At 41.4% G+C, this 27,945-nt stretch overlaps 1 protein-coding gene across 1 annotated transcript in view; it reads left to right on the forward strand.

Annotated features, from left to right (window-relative positions):
• The first annotated feature begins 15,472 nt into the window (after positions 1 to 15,472).
• LOC119417326 (agrin) overlaps positions 15,473 to 27,945 on the forward strand; it is a 91,294-nt gene continuing 78,821 nt past the window's right edge. Inside the window, exons 1-2 of the mRNA XM_037684534.1 lie at positions 15,473 to 15,873; positions 18,544 to 18,805. Coding sequence (XP_037540462.1) covers positions 15,673 to 15,873; positions 18,544 to 18,805 — 463 coding nt within the window. The 5' untranslated portion in view covers positions 15,473 to 15,672. The remainder of the gene's footprint in view (positions 15,874 to 18,543; positions 18,806 to 27,945) is intronic.

Raw genomic sequence — 27,945 nt, forward strand, 5'->3', positions numbered from 1 at the left:
CACTACACTGCTGATTATATCATGCTGCTGTATTCATTCACATCCATCTGCTCACCACAGACTCATGTTCGGGCTGCTGTTGATACGCCATGTTATTTTACCGTATTTACCATATTTTATTAGTATTTAGCGTATAGTTTAGATCTTTTAGCGTACTGTTTAGTGTATATCTTAGATCCATGTATACTGTTTCGTTTTATACTTTATATTTTTGCTATTTTGAAGTGTAAGTGGGACCTTTGAGTACATAATTTCGTTCCACCTCATGCACATGTGATGCGACTGACAATAAACTTGACTTGAACTTGATTTCGGTTGCACCTTTAAAACAACGTTATGCACGAGTCACACTCAGCGTTTGTGTTGCGAACGACTTTCATCTACCGCCTGTCAAGATCTGTGTGTTTTGTGTTCAGATTTTCTTGTGTTTCAGTTTTTGCCCACTGCTTTTCCCTCTGTGGTTCTGCTCCCGCCTCACCTGTTCCTGTCCTCTCCAGTCCAGGGGTTTGTCATTATGTTCATTAGAGTTGCCTTCACATTCCCTGGGTCTTTATCTTCATCAGTTCTCCATTGTTCTGTCTGTCAGCTCAGCCATGTTGATTTTCATCCTTGTGGGTTTTTTTTCCAGTGTGAGATTTGTAAGTAGTTTTTTTCTGTCTTGACAGCCTTTATTTGTCTTAGGTTTCTTTTTTACGTTCCAGCCTTGAGTAGCGGTCTGCATCTTGAGCTCACCAGGAATAGGAAATCAAGTCACAAGTGTCTATGAAGTTGACTGCATTATAACGCTTTATAATTTTTAAAAGTTTTAATCAGTTTTCTGTAGCAGCGTCTTGAGTTGGGTCAAAAAGTTAATAAGTTGTATCCAGCAAAGTTAAGTCGGTTTCATTTTGTTGAAACGTTTGGTCTTCCATCTAAAAGACTTCATCAGTCCGGGGAGCGGCAACAAACTTAGTCTTGTAAATACCACCTTCTCGTAGTGGGTCAACCAGTTTGATGGTGTTAAGAAGGATTCTGGAGTCCGCCCTCTCCCCCGCCGACTCGTTTGAGGAAGCCATGGCCAAAGTGATCCATGCTCCATGATCCAGGTAGAAAACTCAAAGTTAAGTCAGTCAAGAGTCCAGAAACAATCTGAGCATCGTCAAACTGGTTGACCCACTACGAGAAGGTGCTATTTATACGACTGAGTTTGTTGTGGCTCCTCGGACTAATGAAGTCTTTAGGATGAAAGATGAAATGTTTCAACAAAAACTGTCCAGAGGACCTGACTTAACTTTGTTGGATTTTTCTACCTGGATTATTGAGCATGAATTGGGATATTTAATCAGTTGTAGATGATTAATATTCTGCAGTTTTGCGTTTATCGTCTTGGTCAAGGACCATTGATATGTGGAGGGATTTACGATCTTTCAACATGTTTCAGTGAAACTAACAGCTGAGCCACTCATCCATGCGTGACAGAGAGATCCGTTAGATCAGAAGTCAGGCAAAATCTAGCAACAACTGCAGTTCATGTCCAGACTCAATAATCTGTAATCCTCCCTGCTTTGTAATTACCTAACGAGTAATTTTAGTCGTCCTTTTTATGGATGCAGGTTGTTTCAAACTCAGTCATGGCAGTAGACTTAAATGATGAAGCTGTCAGGCTGGATTGAATTAGCAGAGCTGCTTGGATGAAAAAGTGCGGCGTGGCTCAGAGACAATGGAGGAGGCATTTAGCTAATGCAAGCTGACAAGTGTTGTAGATCAAACGGTCTGCAGAGGAGAAATCCATGATGATGCTGCACTTTCTTACCGGAGTGCTTAGTTTGTCTCCTGGAACTCTGCTCAGCTTCAGGACTTGAGGAAGCACAGCTGCACACACACACATGCATCGAGTGAACGTATTGATCTGGAGTTCTTCCTGTGGTGAGACGTGCTGATCAAAAACGCCTGCTAATCCATGAATTACACAGCGGAGGGATTTTTAAACCCGGTTTATGTAAATTAGACTACTTGAAAGAGTCTATTAAAACTAGAGAAACTGCATTTCCTGCAAAAATGCAGTGTGAACGCTTAGAAACAGCTGAAATGATCTATGAACATGCTGAAATGTAGCCAAAATTGAAAAACAAGCCTGAGTTAGCAGAAGAAAGCAGAAAGAACACGCATTTGCTAAATGAGATTGAAATAAGCAGAAATTAGCATAAAAATTAGGAAATAAGCAAAAAATGGCTGAAAAGTAGCCAAAAAGGCAGAAAGAAGCTTAAACTACCAGGAGCAGCTGAAATGAGCTAAAAATGGAGATTAGTTGAAAAAGCTAAATATAGCACAAAACAGCTAAAATGTAGCTGAAATACAGTAGCAGAAAAAGCTGAAACTAGCAGAAAAAGCAGAAAGGAGCTGAAATTAGCAGAAAGAAAGTACTTAGGCTGAAAATAGCAGAAATTTACCAAAATAATCTTAATTAATCTGAAAACATCTGAAAAATGTTAGTTATTTTACAAAGGCAGCTGAAAACGTAGAACAAGCTTAAATTAGCAGAAGAAAGCAGAAGGAACATGTTTACCCAATTAGACTGAAAGAAGCAGATTAGCAATAAAAAGTGGAAATTATCCGAAAAAAGCTGAAATTAGCAACAAACAACTGAAAGGTAGATAAACTTTCCTGAAAGAAGTTTAAATTACCAGAAGGAAATGGAGAAAGCACATTTTTGATGAATTAGGCTGAAAAAAGTTGAAATGGGTGCAAAAATTGTGGAATTAGCTGAAAAAGCTAAAATTAGCAACAACAAAAAAAACCAGCTAAACAGTAGCTGAAATAGCAGAAAAAGCTGAAACTTGCAGAAACAAGCTGAAATAAGGAGCATAACAAGCTAAAATAAGCGGAAATAAGTTAGAAGAAGCACAAAAATGTTCTAGTGAGCAGAAATAATCTGAAAGGAGCACAAAACAGCTGGAAAAAAAACCCATCTGAAATGAGTTGAAAACGTTTAAATTTGCATAAGGAAGCTGAAAGAAGCTGAAGCAGAACAAAATGTGAAAGGAGCAGTGAAAGGTTGTAAACAGATCTGAAGGATGTAAAACAAGTTCAATTAATTTTCTTATGAGGTAAAAAGTGGCAGAAAAGGCTAAAATGTCTAAAAGCTGAAGTTGCACCGATACCAAAAGTCACAGCAGGATTGTCCTGAACGAGCTGAATGTTTTGAGTTACGATTTGTTGAAATAGCACAAACGAGAAAGATGCTGGAAAATGTACAGGAGAAAAAAGGATCACAATAGTGTGAATGTTTCATAAACATTCACACAGCCAGAGGATGTCCGTGAGTCATCTGCCTTTAAATAACATCAGTGTTTCTAATGAAGCGCAGCTTTTTTCAGCTAAACTCTTCACTGTGCTGTGTTTACACTTGTCAAATAAAAAGCATGTGTGTGTGTGTGTGCATTAATGTTGGACCGAAGTGGTGAATTTCACATCAGATCTGTTTAATCCCACATGTAGAAGCAACATTAGCCCAACAGTGCTCCCTCGGTCATCATCTGCAAAGTCACGATTTTAGGGCATTCACGATGAACTCATTTCCTAATGGACCCTGGTCAGCGCCTGCCAAACTCTACACCGAGAACGAATGAATGGCCTCCATTAGACAAAATGGCCATCTATAAATTGTGGCCACTCTGCGCAAATGAGCAGAAGCAGATGAACGTGGGGGGTTTGGAGCAAACCGATGGAGGCAGGCTTGCTATCGCTCACCGCCTGCCAATGTGGTCAGCAAACAAATCACAGCTGTTTTTAAATATAATGACTAGTTGATGCAAGCGTTGCATTTGAGACGCGCTCATGGTAACTCTAATTTGGATGTTTTTTTTTTTCATCTAATAGATTCCTGCTATTACTGCAAATGAACTAGCAGACCAACATCAGGAACATTTAAGGACTTTTTGTTGGAGGATATTGTTGAGAAGACATTTTAAACTCAATCTATTACGAGGGGCAGTACGTTCACCATGTTTGACGAGACAAAGCGTTAGATCTTTAGCTGGTTCCCTATCTATAATTAGAGGCTCGGCCTACATGGTGTTTCTCATAGACACTCCATTATCTTGTCTCCGTTCTACCTTATCTGCAGCAGTTCTCCGAGATAAGATAGATTATAGTTAAAGGCCTGGCTTTGCGTGAAGCTTTGCACAATTTTAAAAGCCAGAGTTTTAGATTAATATCATCCCACGATGGGACATATCAAACAGATAATAAGATGTACAATCACATGCAATATCTCATGTGATTTATTAGCTCTTGCAGTGTGTGTTGTGAATGACTGTCAGCTACCACCACACCAAACTTTAGCTCAGTACCTGCAGGACTCACTGGGATACAGACACTTATCTAGGCTAAGATTGATCAGCTGTGGCAGGTTCCAATGTATAATCTAGTGACTACTTTCTGAGAGTTTCGTTGAAATCTGTTCAGTAAGATATTTTGCTAACCAACAAACATCTCCAACATTTATTGCCACATTGAGCAAAGATCTTGCCCTCAAAGTGTGTGTTGGAGACAATTCTCAGCTACAACCACCCCCCAGTTTGAGCTCATTGTCTGCAATGTTGCACGGTGGCGCAGTTGGTAGAGCTGCCGCCCGTCAGCGAGCTGGTTACCCCCTGTTCAAATCCCAGCCGGGGGCCTTTCTGGGTGGAGTTTGCATGTTCTCTCGGTGCATTCGTGGGTTTTCCTCGAGTACTCCGGTTTCCTCCCACGGACCAAAAACATGCATGTTAGGCTGATTGGTAACTCTAAATTGTTCCTAGATGTGAGTGAGAGAGAGAATGATTGTTTGTCTCGTTTGTCTCTATGTGTCCCTGTGATGGACTGGAGACCTGTCCAGGGTGTACCCCGCTTCTTATACAGTGATGGCTGGACATGATGGATGGATGGATGGATGTCTGCACTGTTAATTGAGTTGTAGCCATTTATGTGTTTTCTAAGGTCACTTGTCACATGGACACGGGGAAACGGTGGAAAACCTTGAGACAATCACCTGAACAATGTTTCTTGTTGAAATTTCAGAGAATGAGAGGAAAGGGAGGCGTGTACAAGTCCAAAGTAACGTATGCACAAGTGTTTCTCTATAAACAAGCACAGATTAGCTTCAGAAGTTGCAGACATTTTGGATTAAAACACTAAATTTGGGTAAATAAAAAAATATATGGTAAAAGCTCCACATGAGACTGAACTTTGTGACATTCTAGTTAATTGCAGAGGAGTAAAATCATGTGTAAAACCACACTCGGCTGTTTAGGCGTGACACCACGAAGCAGAGGACCATCTGGCTTCCTGTCAGACGGCCAACTGTTCGCTGCAGCTCCTCTGCCTCTGCTGTCAGGGGAACGCAGAGCTGCCGCTAAGACTGCAGTGGGAAAAAAAAACCATGGAACTCACTCTTATTGAACTCATCCATGAAGGGATCACATGGAGAAGTGCTGCAGACATCAACAAATCCAGCTTTGCAGTAATTTCACGTCTCCTGATATATATTCTGTGAGCACAATAATCCAACTCATCTGCAGAGAATAGATCCAGCAAACAATTATTTTGAGGTATTTAATGTAATTTAAGCAAATCCATCCATTATCTTTATCTGCTTCTTCCTTTTTTTTGGTCATGGGTGGGTGGGGGGGTGGGGGGTGGGGGGGTCAATGGTGCCCATATCCAGCTGACATTGTGCAAGAGACAGTGGACACCCTGGACAGTCCGTCACAGGGACACATTCACTCTCTCACTCACACCTAGGGACAATTTAGAGTTACCAATCAGCCGACTGCATGTTTTTGTTCTGTGGGAGGAAACCAGAGTACCCGGAGAAGACACACATGCACGGAGAGAACATGAAAACTCCACCCAGAAAGCCAATAATTGTCAATCAGGTCATCTGGACAGTTTATTTTTTGTGGAAAGACGTTTCACCCTCTATCCAGAGGGCTTCATCAATCTGAGGAGTCCCAAGTAAACTGTTTTCCCCACTAAGCAGTACACTCCTTTAGTGGACCAACCAGTTTGCTGGTGATAAGATGGTTTCTGGGGGCTGTTCTGTCCCTCGTCGACTCCTCCCAGGCAGGCAGCCACAGTCAAAGTGGATCAAGACATCAAAGTTCATGCTCAATCATCCAGGTACAAAAGCCAGTAATGGTCAATCAGGTCATCTAGGCAAAAAAAAAAAAAAAAACTGTCCAGATGACCTGATTGACCATTATTGGATTTTGTACCTGGATGATTAACATGAACTTTGAGATCCACCCAGAAAGGTCCCCGGCTGGGATTTGATCTGCCGACCTGCTCGCTGAGAGGCAACAACTCTACCAACTGTGCCACCGTGCCAATTTAAACAAATCTTCAAACTGGTGGTAAACATGCAAATAAATATGATTTAACTATGTTAATTTCTCCCACACTGCCCAAATGAAATTATTATAATTAATTAAACTAAACTACCACAGCTAGCAGCCTTACTGACTAAAACTCATCCAGTTTTACAGATGTCAAGCTACAACTTTACATGACAGTAGCCGAGAGTCATTCTCAACTCATACTTCAAGCTTGACTTCTTATAATTTCCAAACTTTGACCAAAAAGGCTACGACTCCATCCCTTCTCGTCATGAGATGACCTTAGTTTAAATTGATTTCAAGCTTCATCTTTTTGCACTGCACGTCTGCCATTTCATCTTATTTCTGAGCTCATCTTTGCCATTTGTCCATCCAGGTCTGACGAGGCTACAGTGATGGGAGGAAACCAAACACCGTGTCTGCAATCTGAAGCAGACGGATGCCGAGCAGCCGAAGCTGTTCTCATGATACCTGATAAAGAGGTGTGGGCCTGTCCTCCAGAACAAAAAAACAAAAGAGCTCGTTTGATAACGCTGGAATGTCTTTCTGAGCAGAGCATGAGTCCACCGCACGTTTCTCTGTGACGCTGTGTAACACATAAACAGGTGAAATGAACGATCAGGATGAAGGGTGTTAACGGCAAAGGAGCAGAATATGTTTGGAAAGGATGCTGCATTATTAATGTGGCACACAGTGTTGGATATCACTTACACGAGTAGAACAGAGAAGGCCGGTTTGGTTTTCAGCTGTGTGCAGCTCTGATTCTCTGCTTCATCACAACTCAAAGACGAGCAGAGGTGCAGCACAACACAACCGTCAGCCAGAATTCAAATTGGTTTCTCAATGTTGCGTCTCAGGTTGCAGCCCCTTTTTTTTTTTAAATCGGTGATGCACGAAAGACTGCGGTCAGCTTTTGCCATGTGCAGGTGTGTCAGTGACAAACTTCATTTTATTGAAGAACATTGTGATGGAAAAACAACTATTGACTGCTAATGAATCTTTAGTTATAAGAAATCAAAGAGCATAATGACTCTGCTGACAGTTCATGTCTTGTTAAATAAATGACTTTTTTGGATCAAACCTTTTTACTTGTATCATTTTGATTTCTACCAATGAATACCAGTACATTTCATCGGTTTATCTTGATGCATGCTCAATAATCCAGGTAGAAAAATCCAAAAAAGTTCAATCTGGTCCTCTGGACATTCAAAAAAACAAAAGCAAACCAAAGCAAAAAAAATTCTAGAAACGTTTCGTCTCTCATCCAAGAGACTTCCTGAAACGTTTCTAGAATTTTTTTTGCTTTGGTTTGCTTTTGTTTTTTTGAATGTCCAGAGGACCAGATTGAACTTTTTTGGATTTCATCGGTTGTTTCTTAAAGACTGATAAGAAAGTAATCATTGAATGTTCATCTACTGATGAATGGATTAACTGTTGATTAACTGTTGAAATCCAAAATGCTGTTGCTAGAGTCTTAACTGGAGTTAGTGGGAGAGATCATATCTCTCCAGTTTTAGCTTCTCTCCATTGGCTCCCTGTCAAATTCAGAATTGAATACAAAATTTTATTTTTAACCTACAAAGCTCTCAACAACCTAGGTCCATCTTATATTCAAGATCTTATTGTTCCATACTTTCCCAACAGAGCACTTCGGTCTCAGACTGCAGGCTTACTTACAGTTTCTAGAGGTTCCAAAAGCAGAATGGGAGGAAGATCTTCCAGTTATCAGGCTCCTCTCTTGTGGAACCAACTTCCAGCTTCTGTCCGTGAGGCTGACACATTGTCCAGTTTTAAGACTTTCCTTCTTGATAAATCCTATAGTTAGGGTTGGCTTGTTATGTTACTATAGGCTTAGACTACTGGAGGACAAATTGAACAAATTTCCTTAAATGATTTGTTAAAACTGAATAGTTTTTATTTGATACTATTTGTATCTTAACGTGATTCTTGACCTGCCATTGTGTATCTGTTCCTCTCAAACCCAGCCGGTCGAAGCAGATGGTCGCTTGTCCTGAGCCTGGTTCTGCTAAAGGTTTCTTCCTCATGAGGGAGTTTTTAGTTTTTCCTTTCCACTGTCTCCTTCATGCTCGCTCAAGATGAGAGTTCTGCGATGGAGTTAAACTCAAATCAGTCTGCTCTGTTATTAACTTGCTTTTTATGTATATGAACGTTTCTGTTCAGTGTCCTGAGGTGACTTCTGCTGTGACTTGGCGCTTTATAAATAAACTGAATTGAAGTGAATTGAACTGTCTTCTTTAAGAAAGCTGTCACAGCTAAGCTATATTAAAAATGTCTATAACAGTCAATAAATAAATAATACCTAAAATTTGGTGTACTGTTAGCTGGGACTGATCTCCAACATATTTCCTAAGAAATGACAGCTTGCGCAAAATCTTTATTCAAAATTGACTTCTAACTAGTTAGATTCAACTCTTTTAGTCTGTTAACTCACGAACCACGGTACAAATTAAAATAAAACTGTCAGAAAGTGACCATTCAGTGCACATTTACAACTCTTCAACTTTCAGAGTCAATCCAATTAAAGCTAGCCACCACAGCTAATAGCTCGTAGCCAACACAAAAATGGCAACAACTTCGTCAGTTTTCCAGATTTTGAACTATATTTTGAAGTGGTGGTAGCTGAGAGTCAGGGAGTGTTGGCTCACAGGTTAGAGAAGGTGAGCCTGTGATGATGTAGGAGGGAAAGGTGAAGCACCCACACCTGCCTCCAACTGCTTCCACCCTCATTTGCCCCACTTTGGGTCTGGGTCCTTGAGCAGGGCCCTTAAACCCCACCATCTGCTCCATCTTCTCCCTCGGGCACCCTTGATGGCAGCTCTCTGCTCCACATAGAGAGCTGTGGTAGCTCGGTGGTCTGTGGTTGCGTCAGGAAGGGCATCCGGTGTAAAAACAATTGCCAAGTCTTCGTGCGAGTTAGTTCGTTGTGGAGACCCCTGAGGAAGGGAGCAGCTGAAAGAAGAATGTAGCTGAGAGTCGTTCACAGTGCGTACTGCATGACATCGAACAATATCACGACTGCCCATAACTTTTTTAAATAAGTTTGACAAAAACAACAACAACTCTGTCATTTCTAAAGATAAAGTGAACTCTGTAGCTCTTTTACTGACAGGTGGTCGATGTGTATTCCTGCAAGAAGTGTTTGACCCTAACTTTGCTACGTAAAGGCCCAAAGGTTGTTAGTGATGTACAACTCTGGACTACAGGTAGACCAGGTTAGCACAGACTCTCACAACAGACCTGAACTGTTCAGAACGGGCCCCTATGCAGCTTGTGTGTTTGTTGGTTTTAACTCTTGGTGTGTATCCAGATCCAAATCTGTTTCCAGGATTTATTTATTTTTTTTTCTACAGTTTTGGTGAAGCTGTGCAGTCTCACACTGCTTATTCTGGGACGTGCCCAAAAATAATCAAACTGGATTTAATTAAACAAAACTCTGCCCCCAAAGGCAAAAGCTCATTTCAGAAGAATTTTCGTACAAAGACCCACATACAGTGGCATCAGAAATCGTTTTGTGTGTTCGTTTTATGCTGTAAATATTTAGTTTAAAAGATTTGCCTGTCATATTAAAATCCAGAGAAACAAACGAAGACCAGTGTGGTGAGCAAATTGCAAATACGATCCCAATCCAACACCAACGCACTCGACAAATGATTTCTAATATAAAACAACCTGCAGCTGAGACGTTTGTGTATTTTGGTACGCGCTCTGGTTTAAAGTAGTCACAACCGTTAAAAAATAAACTTTATTCCAATGTGAAAGCCAATGAAAATGTGCGTCAGGACCACAGAGTGTGCAGTTTGCTCTCGGCTGGGCAGTTCCACGTTTTAACTCCACGTTTGTGTCATCAGATGATTTAGGACATGATTTGTGTTTGCAAACTTCACTTCACATGACTTGAAAGATAGCATGCTAAAGAGAGCGTTCTCCTGTAATAAAATGCTTTTGCACGAGTTTGCACGAACACCAGCGACCAACTATCCTCTTTCATTCAAGACACATTGGGTTCACTTGGGTCAACTCAGCTGAAACCTACTTGAACAAATTTCTGCAAGTATCCTCGCAAGCAACTGTGCATAACCAAACCTGTCATTTTCCCTAGAATAGATCTGTAGTTAAAATTACAGCTGTTGAGGAGAGGAAATTTACGCTCTGTCTGCTCTTGAAAGAGACCTCGAACAAAAAACCCATATGGTTGCGTTTATAGGCTGAAACATTTTGCGATGAAAGGGGAATCTTTAATAATACTGACATACAGTGTGTAACATGTTCAGTCATTGGAGGGGCGGGGTGATAAACGTTCTGAATAATCACAGCTCTCAGTGTCCTGTAACTGGGGGAATATAGAGAATATAAAGTATTTACGAAGGAACAAAAAAGGTTGAATCATGTCATCTGGACTTCGTTTTTTTGTTAAAAAGAAACGTTTCGCCCCTCATCCAAGAGGCTTCGTCAGTCTGAGGCCTAGCCATCTGGTATTACCCAGAAGCCACCCTGACTCTTGTGTTTCAAGCCTGCCTCAGATACCCCTGAAGTCTGGCCTTTTCACTAATGGTTTCAAAAACACAAAGTTTGTTTTCTCAGTCATCCAGGTATATAACAACAAAAAAGGTTGAATCATGTCATCTGGACTTCGTTTTTTTTATTTTATTTTTATTTACGAAGGAGTTTAGATTATGTAAATCTAAAAACAACATATAAACACCTCATGGTCTGGGCATCTTGTTCACAAGCGATGATAGGATGTGACATATTTCTGCTGTTAATGGTTGAACCCACGTGCGGGCTGATGACAGGACACCAAGGTAAAAATAAAAATATATTTATTTAAATAAAACAAAATGCTGATGGGGCAGCAAAACATTACAGAGGAGCAGAACATGTAGCCTTAGGAGGACAAGTCAAGTCAAGGTTCTTTATTGTCATTCGCATCACATGTGGTACATGAGGTGGAACGAAATTGAGTACACAGGGTCCCAGTTACATCCAACAATATTAAAAATATAAAGTGAAAAAAGAAACCATAAATAAGGATCTAAGATATAAAATAAGATATACACTAAACGAACGCCCAACGATACACTGAAAGATCTAAGATATACGCCAGTCACTAAAAGTGCAAAACGATACACCGAACAACAGCAGCACGATTCTCCTTCGGCTCATCTGTAACAAAGCAGGCAACAAAAAGACAAAAACAAGGCGCTAAAAGTGAAAAAGACAAATCTACAGCAGCATGGTCCTATTGGCAGAGTGCTTCTGAAGACAATGAGGTTATCTTAGCAACATGGTCCAGTTAGCAGCATGGTTCTGTTAGCAGTGAGGTTCAGTTAGCAGTGTGGTCTTGTTAGCAGTGTTAACAGGTCTTGTTGGCAGGTAGCATTATGATAACAAGGACTGAAGCAGCTGCCCTTCCAGACTGCCCTCCAGAACCAGGTCTGGCAGACGGAGAACATCCAAGGTTTCCCCACGGAACCAAGCGGGTCCGTAGAGTTCGGTCCGTGCAGGCAGACGGGGGATCTTGTTAGCAGCATTAGCAGGTCAGTTAGCAGGTCCCATCAGCAGCTTGATGGTAATATTGACCACAGCAGCTGCCCTCCAGAACCAGGTCTGGCAGACAGAGAACATCCAAGGTTTCCCCATGGAACCAAGCGGGTCTGTAGAATTCAATCCGTGCAGGCAGATGGAGGATCATGGAGACAGCCACCATGATAGGCCTGGGCCCAAGGCTGGAAGGACTGAACCACGATGACAATGCAGCAACACAGAAAACTCCACAAGTGTGTCGTGGTCATACCCGTACCGTGGATGTGCATTGTAGGCGCAAAAAATAAAAGTTTGAGTCGAATCGAAAAACTTTCACTGGGAGTCTGTGAAGCTGCCACTTGGCTGAGCGTGGCCATCTTGGCCCAGATAATGACAATGCCCGTACACAGGAGGAATGGAAAGACACTGACTTTATAGAGACTGATGAGACAGAAGGAGAAACACCTGGGGTGATTGGGATTACAGACAGGAGCTGACTCAAGGAGGAAAAACACAGAGGAGTGCAGGAGAACAAACAAACAGAAACCCTGCAGGATGAAGCGGGAGATGGATTGACAGATTGGGGCCTCATCTCCAGTAATGAGGGCGTTGCTTCAGTCGGTCATGGTGAAAAAAGACTCGAGTCTTTGAGTGTTTTACTGGCCTGTCAACGTTCTGACCCTCACCTATGCTTCATGAGGTTTGGATCATGTCCGAAAAAAACGAGACCTCGAAAACAAGTGGTTGAGATGATCTTTCTTTGCAGGGTGGCCAGGCTCATACAATGAGGAGCTCCATCATCAGGGGGGAGTTTCTCAGAGTAGAGTCGCTGCTCCTAGGTATTGAAAGGAAACTGTTGAGGTGGTTTGAGAATCTGATTAGAAAGCCTCCTGGTTGTCTCTCTTTGGAGGTTTCCACTGTTTCTGGGAGGAGATGCCAGACCCAGCAGGGATTGTGTATGTTCTCTGGCCTGGGAAAGCCTTAGAGCATCCCAGAAGGAGCTGGAGAGTGCTGCTCATGAGAGGGATGTCTGGGTTTCTCGCTGGGACCTGCTGCTTCTGTGACCAACCACAGGTATGGGGTAGAAGATGGAAATGGAGAACATATGCATGTGAGGAACATCCACTTTAAAATACAGAAAACAGTTGAATTTTCCTTCTATACAGCATAAATCATGTCATATAAAGTTGTTATGGATAGTTTGTAATCCCCCCCCCCCCCCCAAATTTCAGTTTTTATATGTATGGATCTACCATATTTTACGGCGTACATGGCACAGCAAAATGAAGCTGATTTGACGGTTGCTTCAGGCAAGCTGGACGAAGATGGGAAGCTGTGGCAAGCCAACTGTGTCATTAATAGCCACTTTTATGTATTACATGACACAACAGCATGCCATACAACTTGAGTGCCATCTAGTGGTTGAAAATTTAGTGTTCAATATTTTCAATCCCGGATGAGCCCCCAATTAATATTACATCCACCAAGGGCACAACATATTAAAGGAGGACACGAGACAAATATGAGAGTTGAAACTTTCAATTTATTTAGGCTGCTGCTTCCTGAAAAAAAGAAGGTTGTAAAGAACCCCCAATTCCCGTGTCCACCAAAAAAGACACAAAAATCCAAAGTAACAACTTAAAGCTGGACCTGGCGACCTGGTCAAACAGAACAAAAAGGTACTGCAGTGGGCCAACCCTATACAGGGCCGTCGAAGCCGCTGCTGGTACCAGACTAAAACTAGATAAAACCTACAAAACCCCCATTACAATAGAAAAGGGCGAATACAGGACACCCAGTCCCACCAGGCCAAAGTTACAAAAATTATAAAAAAAGTTTACAAAAATTACCTGAGGTGGCTGAGGTCACCGACAGCAGGCCACAGCTTCGGGACAAAGAAAAAAAACAAGAGCCCTGAGAAAACCAGGGCGGCCAAGAAAAAGGTCCAAAAATGTGGGGAGTCTGTGAGGATCCAAAAAGAGGGAGTCTGAGGGCTAAAAAGAGCAAAAAGATCCCTGAGAAAGCCAAGAGAGCCAAGAGCCATGAGAGGGAAAGTTGAAAGGGGAAGGGGAGCAGAGCTCCCTGGGACCAACCTCTTAAATAGGTGAGGCAGAAAAGGCCACAGCCCAAAACAATTAAAGGCTAATCAGTCAACTCAAAACATGTCCCAAGGACAAAACAATAAGGCCAATGTGCCCCAGGCACATAACAGTGAGAATGAATGAAAACAGTTATATCTCAGCCAAAAATTAGTTTATAAATATGGGGAAAAATCCATAAATACATCGCTTTGGCGTATAAGTTGCAGGGCAGGCAAATTATGCAAAAAAAAAAAAAAAAAGAAGTGACTTATAGGCCAAAAAATACGGTAACTTTCTTAGTGTTGTTCTCCCATCAGATCTTTAGAGCACTTTGCTGATTTACTGCCTTGGCATAGACCCACCCTGGGGTTTGCTTGAGAGCAACTGGAACCAGCGTCCTAAGAATGTGTGTGAAAACAAAGGGACAGACCCAAAACAGTGAACGTCAAGGTCCTTAAACAAAAACACCTGAAAGGCTTGTGATAACTGAAAAAGGCATCTAACCAACTTTTTAATAAATCAAAACTGAAAACAGATGGAAACAGTTTGATTAAACTCAATCCACACACACAAAAAACTTATTTAAACTCTTTTTAGAGATAAAATACAGCGCCAAATTCAAAACAAGATACACAGCTTTGGAGTTTTGATTGTTTTCCTTTTTTTAAAGTTCCTTAAATTCTTGTTTACAGCCATGTTTTCAGCACGTTTCTGATCTATCTTTCTGATTTGTGCTGTTGTTCCTGTAAGCTGTCCAGCCTGGCGGTTTAACATTTTAAAATAGTTAATGCAAACACAATAATTTCCACAAAAATCACTTTATTTTATACCGAGCTCAAATTTTAAGGGCATTGATGTGCAAAACAAAAAAAAAAAACAAAAAAAACAACAACTCTGAATTAAATTGATCAACTATTGATCAACTGTGCTTCATTTGAGGTGTCAGTAAAGTTTGATTGTCCTGTTGGCACAAAGGACTTTTATTTACGACCTGTTATAATAATAAATCATTTTTTAAATAACCCATTTACCAAATATCAGCTCATTTGACACATCAGCTAAAACTTTTCCAACAGTAACAGTAAGGGCCTCTCAGGGGGGGGGGGGGGGCGCAGTGAAACACTCCATCTTTTCAGGTTATCGATATATTGATAAGGGCGGTGTTGATAAGGAGAGGTAAAGACGCTGTGTGTCCAACTGGGGGTGGCGTTGGACAGTCACTTCCAGACATCCCCCCCCCCCCACCTCCACCACTATCACCACCATCACCCACCTCATCCTCACTTGTGGGATCAGATATTCAGATCGCATGCAAATCCAGGAGCGTCGCTGTGTGTGTGCGTGCGTGCGTGCGTGTGGAGAGAGAGAGAGAGAGAGGAGTGTGGTTGCATTCCTGGAGAGAGCGAGAGATCCCTGCCCCCTCCTCCTCCTCCTCCCCCTCCTCCCCCCGCCCTCCAGCCGGCGGCAGAGAGGGATTTTGAACCCGGGCTGCAGATGCGCGCAGCGGGGCTGCAGGAGGCTCAACACGCGCTGCTGGCAACTTCAGGCTCGGCGCAACATTTTCAACCCGCTCCAACTAGTTTCCCCCCCTTTCTGGAGTTAGTTTGTGGACGCGCCAGGGCGGGCACATTTCTACACATTTCAAGCAAAGTGAACTTTTCTGGGTTCCTTGTGTCCGAGCGGTGGCCATCATGGGTTCCCAGCGGACGCTCCAGGCCGGCGGGGCTGCGCTGCTGCTCGCCGGGCTGCTCGCGGCTCTGTGGCCGCCCTGCGCCGCCAGCTGCCCGGAGAAAAACTTGGAGGCGAGGGAGGAGGAAGCCAACGTGGTTCTGACCGGAACCGTGAACGAAATCATTAACATGGACCCGGTGCACAACACCTACTCGTGCAAGGTGAGTGCATGCGCCACCAGGTGAACACCACCTGCCCTCAGGCTTTTCAGCCTCGTTGTTTAAAAGTGAATACTTTTTGTTAGAACTCCATGAAAAACTCATTCAACCAACACATTTTAGTTAAATGGACACTCCTCTCTTATGATGTTTTATTTTATGTTTACTTCTCTCATCAGGCATGCAATCATTCAAAACACACTGCAGCAGATAAATGGTCCCTCTGAGCCCCCCCCCCCCCCCCCCCCCCTCTGGCTGTTAGCTCCCACTTATAGTCATAAAAATTGAAAAATATGCAACTTGTCATTTCTCTGTAGCCGCAGGGATACACTGTTTGAATCTAGATTTAATCTATTGTGCAGTTGACAAGAGCTATGTTACTAGTGGTAGTAAGTTAAATGTGGTGTCTGTGGGGGAGAACAGTGAACATACCGGTAATTATGAGGAAAAAAAAAAATCATTGTTACTAAAAAAAAATATACTAATTTAAGTCACAATGGGTACTGGCTCAGCAGAAGTGCTGCAAGGTGTGGCTGTGACAACCTATAGGACCCTAATTCAGAAAAAGTTGGGCTTTTTTTGGGGCGTAAATGTCAATAAAAACAGAATGCAATGATTTTCAAATCTCATAAACCCATATTGTGCTCACAGTGGAACGTAGTAAGCAAATCAAATGTTAAAACTAAGTAATTGCGTACATGGTAGTTTTAGATTTTTATTGCAGTAACACATTTCAACAAAGTTAAGACAGGGCCATGTTTCCCACGGCTGTGAAGCATCTTCTCTTCTAATGGTCCATCCGTCCATTATCTTTACCCGCTTCATCCTTTCCGGGACTTGGGGATCGCTGACGCCCATATCCAGCAGTCACGGTCTGTAAATGTGGAGGAGTTGAAGAAACGAGTTGCAGAAGTTCTTGTGCGTTGTAGCTGATCAATGGTCTTAGACGGGAGTGTATGATGTTCGTATACAACTTGTATATACAGTTCTGTTTCAATGGTGTCTCATCAGATGTGTAAACTGTCCATGCACTAGGACACTAATGCATCCCCATACCATCAGAGAGGCAGGGTTCTGAACTGAGCACTGATAACAGACCGGGGTGGTTTCTCTCCTCTTCAGTAAGATGCACATGTGGTTTAAAAAATATAATAAAAGTAATTTCAAAATTTCTGACCACAGAACAGTTTTCCACTTTTTGGTGTTCACATAGCTTTTTTTGTGCACGATAGCGCTTTAACCTTTGCAGGTGGCACAGTGAACTGTGATTACGTACAGTGATTTATGGAAGTTTTTCCTAGCCCATGTGCTGATGTCCAGAACAGAGTCAAACCTGTTGTTAATGCAGTTTTTAATCACCTCTTTGGCTCTTTTGACTTTGGGTCTTTTCCTTTGAGCAGAGATTTTTCCAGATTCTTTAATCTTTTGATGATGTTCTGAATTGTTGATGATGGGATTTTCAAAAAGTCTTCCGAATTTTTAATTGTAGAACATTATTCTGAAGTCGGTCCTCAAATTTTAGATGCAGTTTCTTGCAGACTGGTGAAGCTCTGCCCATCTTTACTTCTAAGAGATTCAGCCTCTCTAAAATCTTCATTTTACACTCAGTCCTCTTACTGACCTGTTCCCAATTAACCTAATTACCGGTAAAATGCTCCTTCGCTTGTTTCTGATTTGCACCAATTACGTTTAGTCTTTTGTAGCTTCTGTCGTGACTTTTTTGAAATACGATGCTGCCATAAAGTAGAAAGTTGCCTTAATGTTTTCCTGTAAAGGATACAATATTTTATTAACATTTACATTGTAAATAAAATGCAGGTCTGTGAGGTTTGCAACTCATTGCATTCTTTTTTCTCCACATTTTACATGTCATCTCAAGTTTTTTCAGCAATGGGGTTGTATGGGTAGTTTTGCATGTGTATGTGCAAAAGTTAGTAGAACCTAAAACTAAAGTTTCTGTGCATTATGTCACATTCGTTTTTGATTAACTTTAATATAGCACACATTACTCCCTCCCACCCCCACTAAAACAAGAGGAAAAAAGGCCGATTTTCAATCAGGAAGCACCCCTTCCTGCATCCTCCTTCCCTGGTCTTTTCATCGGGAAACTTAACTTTTGCACCACGGCAGACTTGCGGTAGGCCACTCTATAATCTGTGAAAAATAAACAAGTTGTGTTTGGTCAGCTCCCTCGCTCCTCTTTTCCTTTGCACCCACTTGCTTCCCGTGTCTCGGTGAATGAATGGGGAAGATTAGAGGCGCACGGCTCACAGTCTGTAAACACAAACCAACACTAAATGCTGAAATGAGACAAGACGGCTAAAATGTAACAGAAGGAAGGAACTTTTCCATGACTATGAGTAAAGTTGCCTTTTCCTCACTTTTGACGTTGCAGAGTTTATTCATGCAAGCAGCATTATAAGAAGTTTTAGCAGTGGTCTTACATAGTCTGTATCTGAAGCTTCTGGATGAGACCTATTATGTAGAAAGTTATTCTGAATATTCAGACTCCGGTACACCTACACTTTGGCGTGAACTTTTGTTTGTCAGCAAAATGTTTCAGAATTCACGAAACACATTTTGGTGACATTTTTTTGGGTTAAAAATTGATTGAATGTTTCTGGCGCTTACAAAACTCTAAAACCTACATTCCCATGTGGTTGCTTTCTAAAGGTCAGGGTCTGGCGCTACTTGAAAGGGAAGTCCAACGTCAACCGTGAAATCCTTCTGGATGGAGGCAACAAAGTGATGATCGGCGGGTTCGGCAACTCCCGGATCTGCGACAACCAAGTGGCCACGGGAGACACTCGCATATTTTTTCTCAACCTTGCTCCGGAGTCCATGGGGCCCGAGCACAAGAACGAACTCCAGCTCAACTCGAGTTTGATGAGGATTACTCTCCGCAACCTGGAGGATGTGGAGCACTGCGTGGAAGGTAAGTAGCTACTGTGCGTGTCAAGGAAAAGGAGTGTTGGTATGCCCCGTGTGGAAAATATGAGCAAATCTAGTCTTATTTTATGAGTCAATTAGCTGTGACGTATTTCTGTAGCATGTCTTACAACTTGAGGAACATGCTGTTTTTGAAAACTCACAGTAATTGTAAGTCACTTACAGCAGACAAGATTTCACACTGGCTGCTAAAATGACATAGCCTCGGGGCCCGTGGGTTAAAGTATTCCTCAACTCCATGAAACCAGAACACCTGAGTCATTTTAGAGGCTTTGTTGCTATGGTGTTGCTTCAGGCTGTCAGTGAAGCCTTGAGGTGGGCGTGACTAATAAATAGCTTGGAGACACGGTTAAGGGTTGATTCTCAACCTTTGCACCGTGTAGCTGGGCCTGAATTTGAACTCTCCCACTTCTACAAACATGCACAGCACTTGAGAGCTTTACTAGGAAGCGCAGGCTAATGCAGATCTTCACAAGTGACTTACGGGTTTCTGCATTGCAACTTTCTTGTATAACAAAAACTTTAAAGTACAAAAAGAGGGCAATAAGCTGAGTGGATGAACCATGGCCACATGGGAAAAAAAGACTTATTAATCTTTGAAGGCGTTTATTGTATTTCTTTGCACAACCGCTTTAGCATGAAACAAGTTAATGAACTTCAATTGTTCTTTGAAATCCTTCGTTTGGCTGAGGAGTAATTTGACAAATGCTTATAAGACTAATCAATAGGCCTGTCACGATAACAAATTTTGCTGGGCGATTAATTGTCTCAGAAATTATTGCGATAAATAATAATATTGCTTGAAATTTGACAATAATTAGTAATTATTGTAACGGTGTATTGTTTTTATGCTATCAGTGCTTAGTGTATATTTAGGTGATGCTTTTCTTAATTCATAGTCTTAGTTCATATCTTAGATCTTACCATTTTTCTTTTACATTTTATTGTTGGATGTAACTGGGACTCTGTGTACATAATTTCGCTCCACCACATGTACCACATGTAGTGCGAACGACGATAAAGAAAATCTGAATCTGAACTATTGTTAAATGTAAGAAGAAATGTTGGTTGATTTATTTTGCGTATAGTACCTTTTTTGACCACCAGATGGCAGTATAAGGCAGTTTGAACCGAAAAATGGATAGTGAGGGAGCAAGCAGCGTGTCTCTAAGAAAAATGGGAGGGAGGCCCCTTGATATTAGATGGGCTGTCTCTTTCCTTTTTTCGGTTCTCAAATTGGCGGACGCTCGTGTGGTTTGAGCTCTTTAGCATAGCATTTTTCACAAAAAGGTTTTAATAAAAAAAAAAAACAGTAAACAAGTTCTCAGCTTCTTTTTGCAGAGAAAAACTTTTTCCACAAAGGCACGGGTTTCAACCTTGAATTGTGGAACCTTGACAAGACGGAGGTATTTACCCTGAGGTCGGCCTGTTAGCTTAGCTCGTAGCTTAGCTGCTTTTAATGATCCAAAAACGTGATTTTGGATGGTTAAAACGGATTTTAAAGACAAAAGAGAAAGGGAAGGGTCAGTGAAGAGCACCAGAGTTGAGCCTTTTATCATCCAGTGTCCAGAAGAAAGAGAGAGACTCGAAGAAACGATAAAACCGATAAATGAAAATTAAGTGAATAATTATCGCGACAGACCTACTAATCATGCAGTCGAAACTAATAAAGCTTACCTAAGTCAGTAGCATGTTGTGCCCCTTTGCAGTAAGCTTGCTCCTGTTTAACTTTTTATTGTTACTTGACAAAGTTGGCAGCTGTATGAAAGTTTGAGTTTGAATCTGAATCAAACCGGCTGGAAACAAGGTAAACCAGAGCGCGAATCACCTCGCTGAGGGATTTCTGAGGCAGTCACTGTTTTAGAGTCCTGTGGTGTATGATCTTGGTATTTTTCTCTGAACACTTCAGGGTGGTAGGATGTTCCAATGGATGTAGCTTGTTTGCAGTGTTAAGTTGCATTTGGCACGCACATAAAACTTCTTCTGTTTGTCTGTCCAGGCACGAAACACTGCTCCACTAACCTTTTTATTCAGCACCCTTTTCTTCTTGTTGGACTCCTGCAAAGGAAAGGAGAGTTTCTTGGCTCTGAGCAAACTGTCTAGAACGAGCCTTTTTTTGTTTTGAGGCTTTATGTTTGAAGAGGGTTTACTTTGCATAACCTGGTTTTCTCATATCCCCTTGCATTTAAAGGAATAGCGGCAAGAAAACACTTTATAGGACTTTACAACATAATCTAAACACAAATCTCATGAAAAGACTCGTGTTTGCAAAGATTTAGCCGCTGCCTAAGAAAAGTTCAGAAGATTCGTATCCTTTGATGATCCAACAAATCGTATTTGTGGACATCTCTCAGGTCCGTACCGATCACGATATCTTCCTCTTGTTTTTGGTGAGAGGAAGTGGCCTTGATAATTAGCTTGAAAGTCTTCACCCAGAGGAGAAGGAGCTTTGAGGCTTGTTCAAGTGAAGAGTTTTAATTAAGACAGTTGAGTCCGATCCCATCCGCTCCACACAAACACTAACCCCAGAGACTGTGGGAAGTGTGCGCAGTGGGACAAGACTCTACCTGCCGCAGCACTCATTGCACCCTCCTCTGCTCTCCCCTCATTCTTAACATTTTCGATAGCTGGGATAGACCTAGGAATGCCTGGCAGACGGCTAGGTGGGGAGGTGCGTTGTCTGCAGTGGAAGAAAAAAGGCTTTGTGTGAGTGCCTTTGCCGCTAAAAGCCCTAAAAAAACATTTGCAAGAGGAGAAATAAGAAGAGCTATATGAAATAAAGGAAAAACATGACTTTTTTTTTTTCATAATGTGAGTTGAAATGTACAAGATGCAAGGGTTAGTGAGTTTAGATCAGAGGTTCATGACACAATACATTTATTTTCCCCTTCAAATCCCATTTCACCCCTTGCCACTACAGTTTAGCTCTTCCCCTATATTTACATGTTCTCACAAGAGCTGGGGTTGTCCAAAATGTTTGTGATAAAGGGATATGTTCAAATGGCAGGACTACCTGACTCTATTAATAGGGGGTTTCCAGGGGCACGCTTCAAAATAAGTTTAAAATTGAGAGTTGTGTGTGTTACACTAGCAAAGCTGTGGACAGCACAGTGGGTTAGTGGTTTGCACAGTTGTCTCACAGCAAGAAAGTCCACAGTTCAGTCCCTGGTTTGGATCTGGGGTCTTTCTGTGTGGAGTTGTTTGCATGCGTTTTCTCTGGGTACTTTTGTTTCCTCCCTGTCTCGTCAAAGCTCCAAAATTCACGGTTGAAAGCAGTGTCTTCTTGTAAAAAGTTGTTTTTCTCTGCAAAAAGAAGCTGAGAACTTGTTTACTGATTTTTTTAAAAATTAAAAGCTTTGTGTGAAAAATGCTATCCTAAATAGCTCAAACCATACAGAGCTTCCGCCATTTTGAGAACCGAAGAGAGACAGCCCATGACACATCAAGGGCCCTCCCTCCCATTTTTCTTAAAGATACACGCTGCTCTTTCCCTCACTAGCCATCATTCAGTTCAAACAGTCTTATACTGCCATCCAGTGGTTGAAAAAAGGTACCACACTCAAAACAAATTAACAAACATTTCCTCTTAAATTTGACAATAATTACTAATTATTGTCAAATTTCTAACAATATAATGGTTTATCGCAATAATTTCTGAGACACTCGCCCAGCAAAATTTGTTATCGTGACAGGCCTACTGATGACGTATAGGCTTCTTGAAGGAGTGTCTAATTTGTTGGCACCCCATGGAAATTGTCTTACAGCGCACCTGCTATGGGTTATTCAGGCATGAAACATTTCTCCTCTGTCCTTTAAGCAGTATGGCGCTCTCTGCCATTTAGAGTTGACAGTTTGTCAAACAGAATCCACCACGGTCCCTTGGTGTCTCGTTGGGAACGTTAAACGTGTTTTTGCATGCGTGGATGAAGGCTCGACACAAAAGTTGGTGCCACATTTATCATTTCCTTTTAGCTTTTGCAACAAGAAGGAAAAAAGAAGGAGGGTGAGGGGTGTTTGGTTTCGAAGGGAGGAAGCGTTCTTGATGGAGAAGTGTTGAGTAGGCGGGGAGATGGTATCTCCCCCCCCCCCCCCCCACACTCTGTTTATCAGCTGCTTTTGTTTCAGCTCTTGATAACTTGATGTCAAAGTCTTTCCCTGAGGACCCTGATGAGAAACGGCAACAAAGGGGCTGTTTCTTTCTACAGTCTTGATCTCTTCCTCCCCTTACCTTTTTTTATCTCTTCTACAAGGAGGGAGGCGAGCCAGTCAGAAGTCCGTGCCCAGTCATGCAACAGCTGCATCAGAAATCATTTCATTGTCCTCTTTGTGTTGTTTCTATTTAAATCCACAAAGCTGAGGGCAGCTAGTGTACAAGCTGTCTGTCTGGAATGTTACTGAGCAGCGTTCTACTGCACAGCATAACGCTGACTTGATACGATATGTGTGCACTGCAGTCCAGCGGCTCACTGGTACTAATGAGGTTAACCGGGCTTCTTGAGAACATGATGGGGGTTCTGATTTGCCAGCAGGTGGTCTTGCTTAATGATGGGTGAGCAGACAGACCTGTGGAATGCTTCACGGGGTGGGTGGGATGTGGGACGACTGTTGGAGTGACCCCCTCTTCCTACTTCTCTTCCACTGCCTCTTTCACTGAATGAGCCATGGCCTTGCAGAATACTTTGAGCTTTTTTTCCCACTGTTTGTGCTCGGAGGAGGCTAGGCATTCCTAACCTTGCTGCCTCCTCCCCCCCGTTACCTTCTTGATATGTGGAGAGATGAACAGCAAGAAAAAGTGAATCGAACTGAACACTTCGGTTTTTACATGCCAGTTTTTATTATGTAGCCATAAAATTTAGCCTAAAATGCGTCTTTATCATATGGTGGATTATTAACATTTTAACTGTTAAACAGTAAAATATCCACAATTTCATTAATATTAACAATTTAAAACTAAAATTCATCTTAATACTGTTTGATTTTATCAGAAAATGCAATTCTTTGTACTTAAAATTGCCTATAAATTTTTTTTACATTTAAAGTACATTCCAGTGATTTATTTATTTATTTATTATAAATTATCACGGGTCTCATGTGGGACTGTGTGTATATTGTGTTTTTGTGTGAGACTAAAGAAACACATCTTCCTTTAGTAAAATAAAAGTGTTTCACACAATAACCTATAAAATAATAAATAACATAAAATCACATTTCGTAATAAAATTATTGTCGTAATTGTGCGATATTTGATTCACTGATGATGACGATGAGGAGGATGAGGATGCATTATTTTGTTGGCAGACTTTTTTTTGATGGAGGTTTTGTGAGTCATCTTTTAAGCCATTTCTAATTTTTATGTGGCAACAAAACTAAAAAAAATTGTTTGTGGATATTGTTTGAATATTGTTTTGCTCTAAACGTTGTGCTGGGTGTTAAATGCTGTAATTTCTGGAGGCCAGCAGCAGATTTTTACCTTGGCTTCATATGATCCATGCTCGGTTTAGAGTTTTCTAATGGAGGAAATGAAACTGAAACTACACATTCCTTATTAAGTTGATGAGAAATGCTCTTTGTTCTTTAATTTTAAGAGCCAGAGCAAATCTATTTATAAATATGTTGTTTAGGCTGCCTTTTTCTAACAAATTAGACAACTTTTTATTCAAACGGCATATTTCAAACACAAGAAAACACTGTGTGTTAACACTGAATGAAGGCTGTGTGCTGAATGACTGTGCTGTCATAGAAAAGCAAAAACAAAGTTGTTAAAGCTACAAGAAGCAAACCATTTGATAAAATATAAAAATAGCAAACGGCTTGCTAAAGGAGTAGAACACTAGCTAAAAGCTAAAAGTAGCAAAATGCTAGCTAAATGGCAGCATAAACCTAAAAGTAGCAAAACTGTAGGTAAAAGCTAAAAACATCAACACTGACATCGATTCTTATTTATTTTTATGAACATTTCTAACATGGACCTGCATGTACAGTATTTGTCCCAGAAATGTTAAGTAGTTTTTCTTGATGACATCACTCTCAGTAAAAATTATGTCTAAAAAATTCACTTCAGTTTATTTATAAAGTGCCAAGTCACAGTAGAAGTTGTCTCTGAACAAAAACATTCATATACATCAAAATAATTTAACATTATTTATCTGAGGAGCAGACTGCTTTGAGTCTAACTTCATAACAGATTCATCTCGAGCGAGCATGAAGGCGACAGTGGAAAGGAAAAACTCCCTCATGAGGAAGAAACCTTTAGCAGAACCAGGCTCAGGACAAGTGGCCATCTGCTTCGACCGGCTGGGTTTGAGAGGAACAGATACACAATGGCAGGTCAAGAATGACGTTAGGATAGAAATAGTATCAAATGAAAACTATTCAATTTGCAGCAATTCATGTGAAGAAATGAGGTCAGTTTGTCCTATAGCAGCATAACAAGTCAACCCTAACTATAGGATTTATCAAAAAGGAAAATCTTAAGCCCAGTCTTAAAACTGGACAATGTGTCAGCCTCATGGACAGAAACTGGAAGTTGGCTCCACAAGAGAGGAGCCTGATCACTGAAAGATCTTCCTCCCATTCTGCTTTTGGAAACTCTAAGAACCATAAGTAAGCCTGCAGTCTAAGAGCCAAGTTCTCTGTTAGGAAAATATGGGACAGTAAGATCTGTATTATAAAATGGAGCTAGGTTGTTGAGGGCTTTATAGGTTGGAAGTAAGATTTTGAATTAAATTCTGAATTCGACAGGGAGCCAATGGAGAGAATCTAAAACTGGAGAGATATGATCTCTCCTACTAACTCCAGTTAAGACTCTGGCAGCAGCATTTTGGATCAACTGAAGACTTTTTTAGATGCTCCTATTCAAAAAATCAAAACCTCTGTCTTGTCTGAGTTTAAAGGCAAAAAATTTAAGGATCATCCATGTTTTTATGTCTTTAAGACATGCTTGTAGTCTAAGTAACAGATTGGATACTCTGAATGATTGATGATCTGAATGGTTTTGATATCATCCATCTCGACTGATGCTGTCACCTGAATAATTAGATTTTAAACAGAATGGTTTCCTCTGAGTTTTACGCAGGCGCTCTTTAGTCCGTGCGTGGTGGTGGTCCGCCTCCGCTTTAAAGCTCTCTGGGAAAACCTGCTGCATGTTTCCCGCCTTATAATTAAAATATTAAGCTTTCCCACCACCTGCTCATATTTTAATCTCACCCAGAAGCTCTCCAGATAGATTGGATCATTTGTGTTGCAGTGTGAACCTAAACGAGCCACAGATGTCCCAGGTAGAGAAACATAAAGCTTTTGGGTAATTCCAGAGGGGGGGATGGATTTTATTTTATTGCGCCTTTGGAAAGTGTGTGAGAACATGATGAGGCCGCACCCAGATGACTGAATTTAAGGGACTGGGGTCTTTATCCAGTCCGTGTCTGCACACAGGCAGCCTTTTGTCTTCAGGGAGTCATGGGAAGTCAAGAAGAGTGACTTCAAGGATTGGATTTTTCTCAGGCTCTTTGAATGGATTAGAGTATTGACTTGGAGTGCGAGTTCATTTTCTCGGTGTTCTGCTTTCTTCTTTTCTTTACAAAGGTGCAAATCTAGGGAAATCAGTATCCTGTTTGGCTTATGTTGAAGCATTTCTGTTGTGAGGTGAACAGAAGCAGGTAAAGGGAAAAAGTTTGATGGAAGACTTTGATAAAATAAGCAACAAAGACTTAAGAGGGAGAAACAAGATCATTGGACCCATTTGAAAGCAACCCCTTAGTCTTCAGAGTTATTGCAGATTTGAGATTTTAATTAAAACTGTGGGAGTGAGTCTGCTTGGCATAGCGATAAAAGACTTTGAAATGAAAAAGCCTTGAAAGATGGAAGAGAGCAAAGGAGGAATGGACCTCCTAACCACAGTCTGCTCACCTTGGCTTTTTTCCCAGCTTAACCAAGAGTGTATCTTTGTGCTGCTGATAAGAATCACAGATGGTGTCGATAGACCACTCGAAGCATGTCACATCTCACATGTAGCAGCGTGCCCATCATTACAATTTGGGATAGATTAAAGTGTAACGTTAACAAACCCGGCACAGTATAATTTAAATTTGGAAAAGGACGTGAAAAAGGCCCAACAAAGTTCAGTCAGGTCATCTGGACTTTTTTTTTTTTTTTTTTTTTTTTGATACGTTTCATCCTTCATCCAAAGGACTTCATCAGTCCGAGGAGCCACAACAACCTCAGTCCCACAAGCAGCACACTCCAATAGTGGACCAACCAGTTTGCTGGTGATAAGATGGTTTCTGGAGTCCACCTTCTCGCCCGTCTACTCCTCTGCGACAGCCATAGCCAAAGTGGTTCAAAACAAAGTTCATGCTCAATAATCCAGGTAAAAAATCCAACAAAGTTAAGTCAGGTCATCTGGATGATTTATTGATCTTTTGAACCACTTTGGCTATGGCTGCCTCATAGGAGTCGACGGGCGAGAAGGTGGACTCCAGGAACCATCTTATCACCAGCAAACTGGTTGGTCCACTATGTGTGCTGCTTGTGGGACTGAGTTTGTTGTGGCTCCTCGGACTGATGAAGTCCTTTGGATGAAGGATGAAACGTCTGAACAAAAAGAAACCGTCCAGATGACCTGACTGAACTTTGTTGGATTTTTTTACCTGGATTTTTGAGCATGAACTTTGATGATGTGACAAAGACACTTGTTTAAAAGCAACAACAACAAAAAAATACTGCTTATTTATATTTTTTCCTACAACTCTCCAAAGTAACCCTTTGCAATTGAACTAATAATAATAAAAAAAAAGTTATAAAACAATAAACAACTGTAAGTGAACAAACTGTTTTAAAGCTAATGAAATTGCAAGGAAGATGTAAAGTTCGCTGGTGTCAGAGATGCAGCTAAGCCCTTCTTTAGTTAGTAAATTGAAATTGACTTTGGGGGCTCTAAGCAGAGCACTTGGATGCACGATGACCCGGAAACTTCCCTCTTCTACCTTCGAGATAAAGAGCTCGGAGCAGCAGCCTGCATGAGAACCAGGCTCCCTCGGGGGAACTGGATCCGTGACAAAATTCCTGATACCGAGGCCACATTTCTGGAGCAGGGCAGCTGCTGTGGCAAGTGCGGCGACTTACTGTCGT

This window comes from Nematolebias whitei, chromosome 11, assembly GCF_014905685.2.
Source record: "Nematolebias whitei isolate Nwh7 chromosome 11, NemWhi1, whole genome shotgun sequence".
Classification (NCBI taxonomy): Eukaryota; Metazoa; Chordata; class Actinopteri; order Cyprinodontiformes; family Rivulidae; genus Nematolebias; species Nematolebias whitei.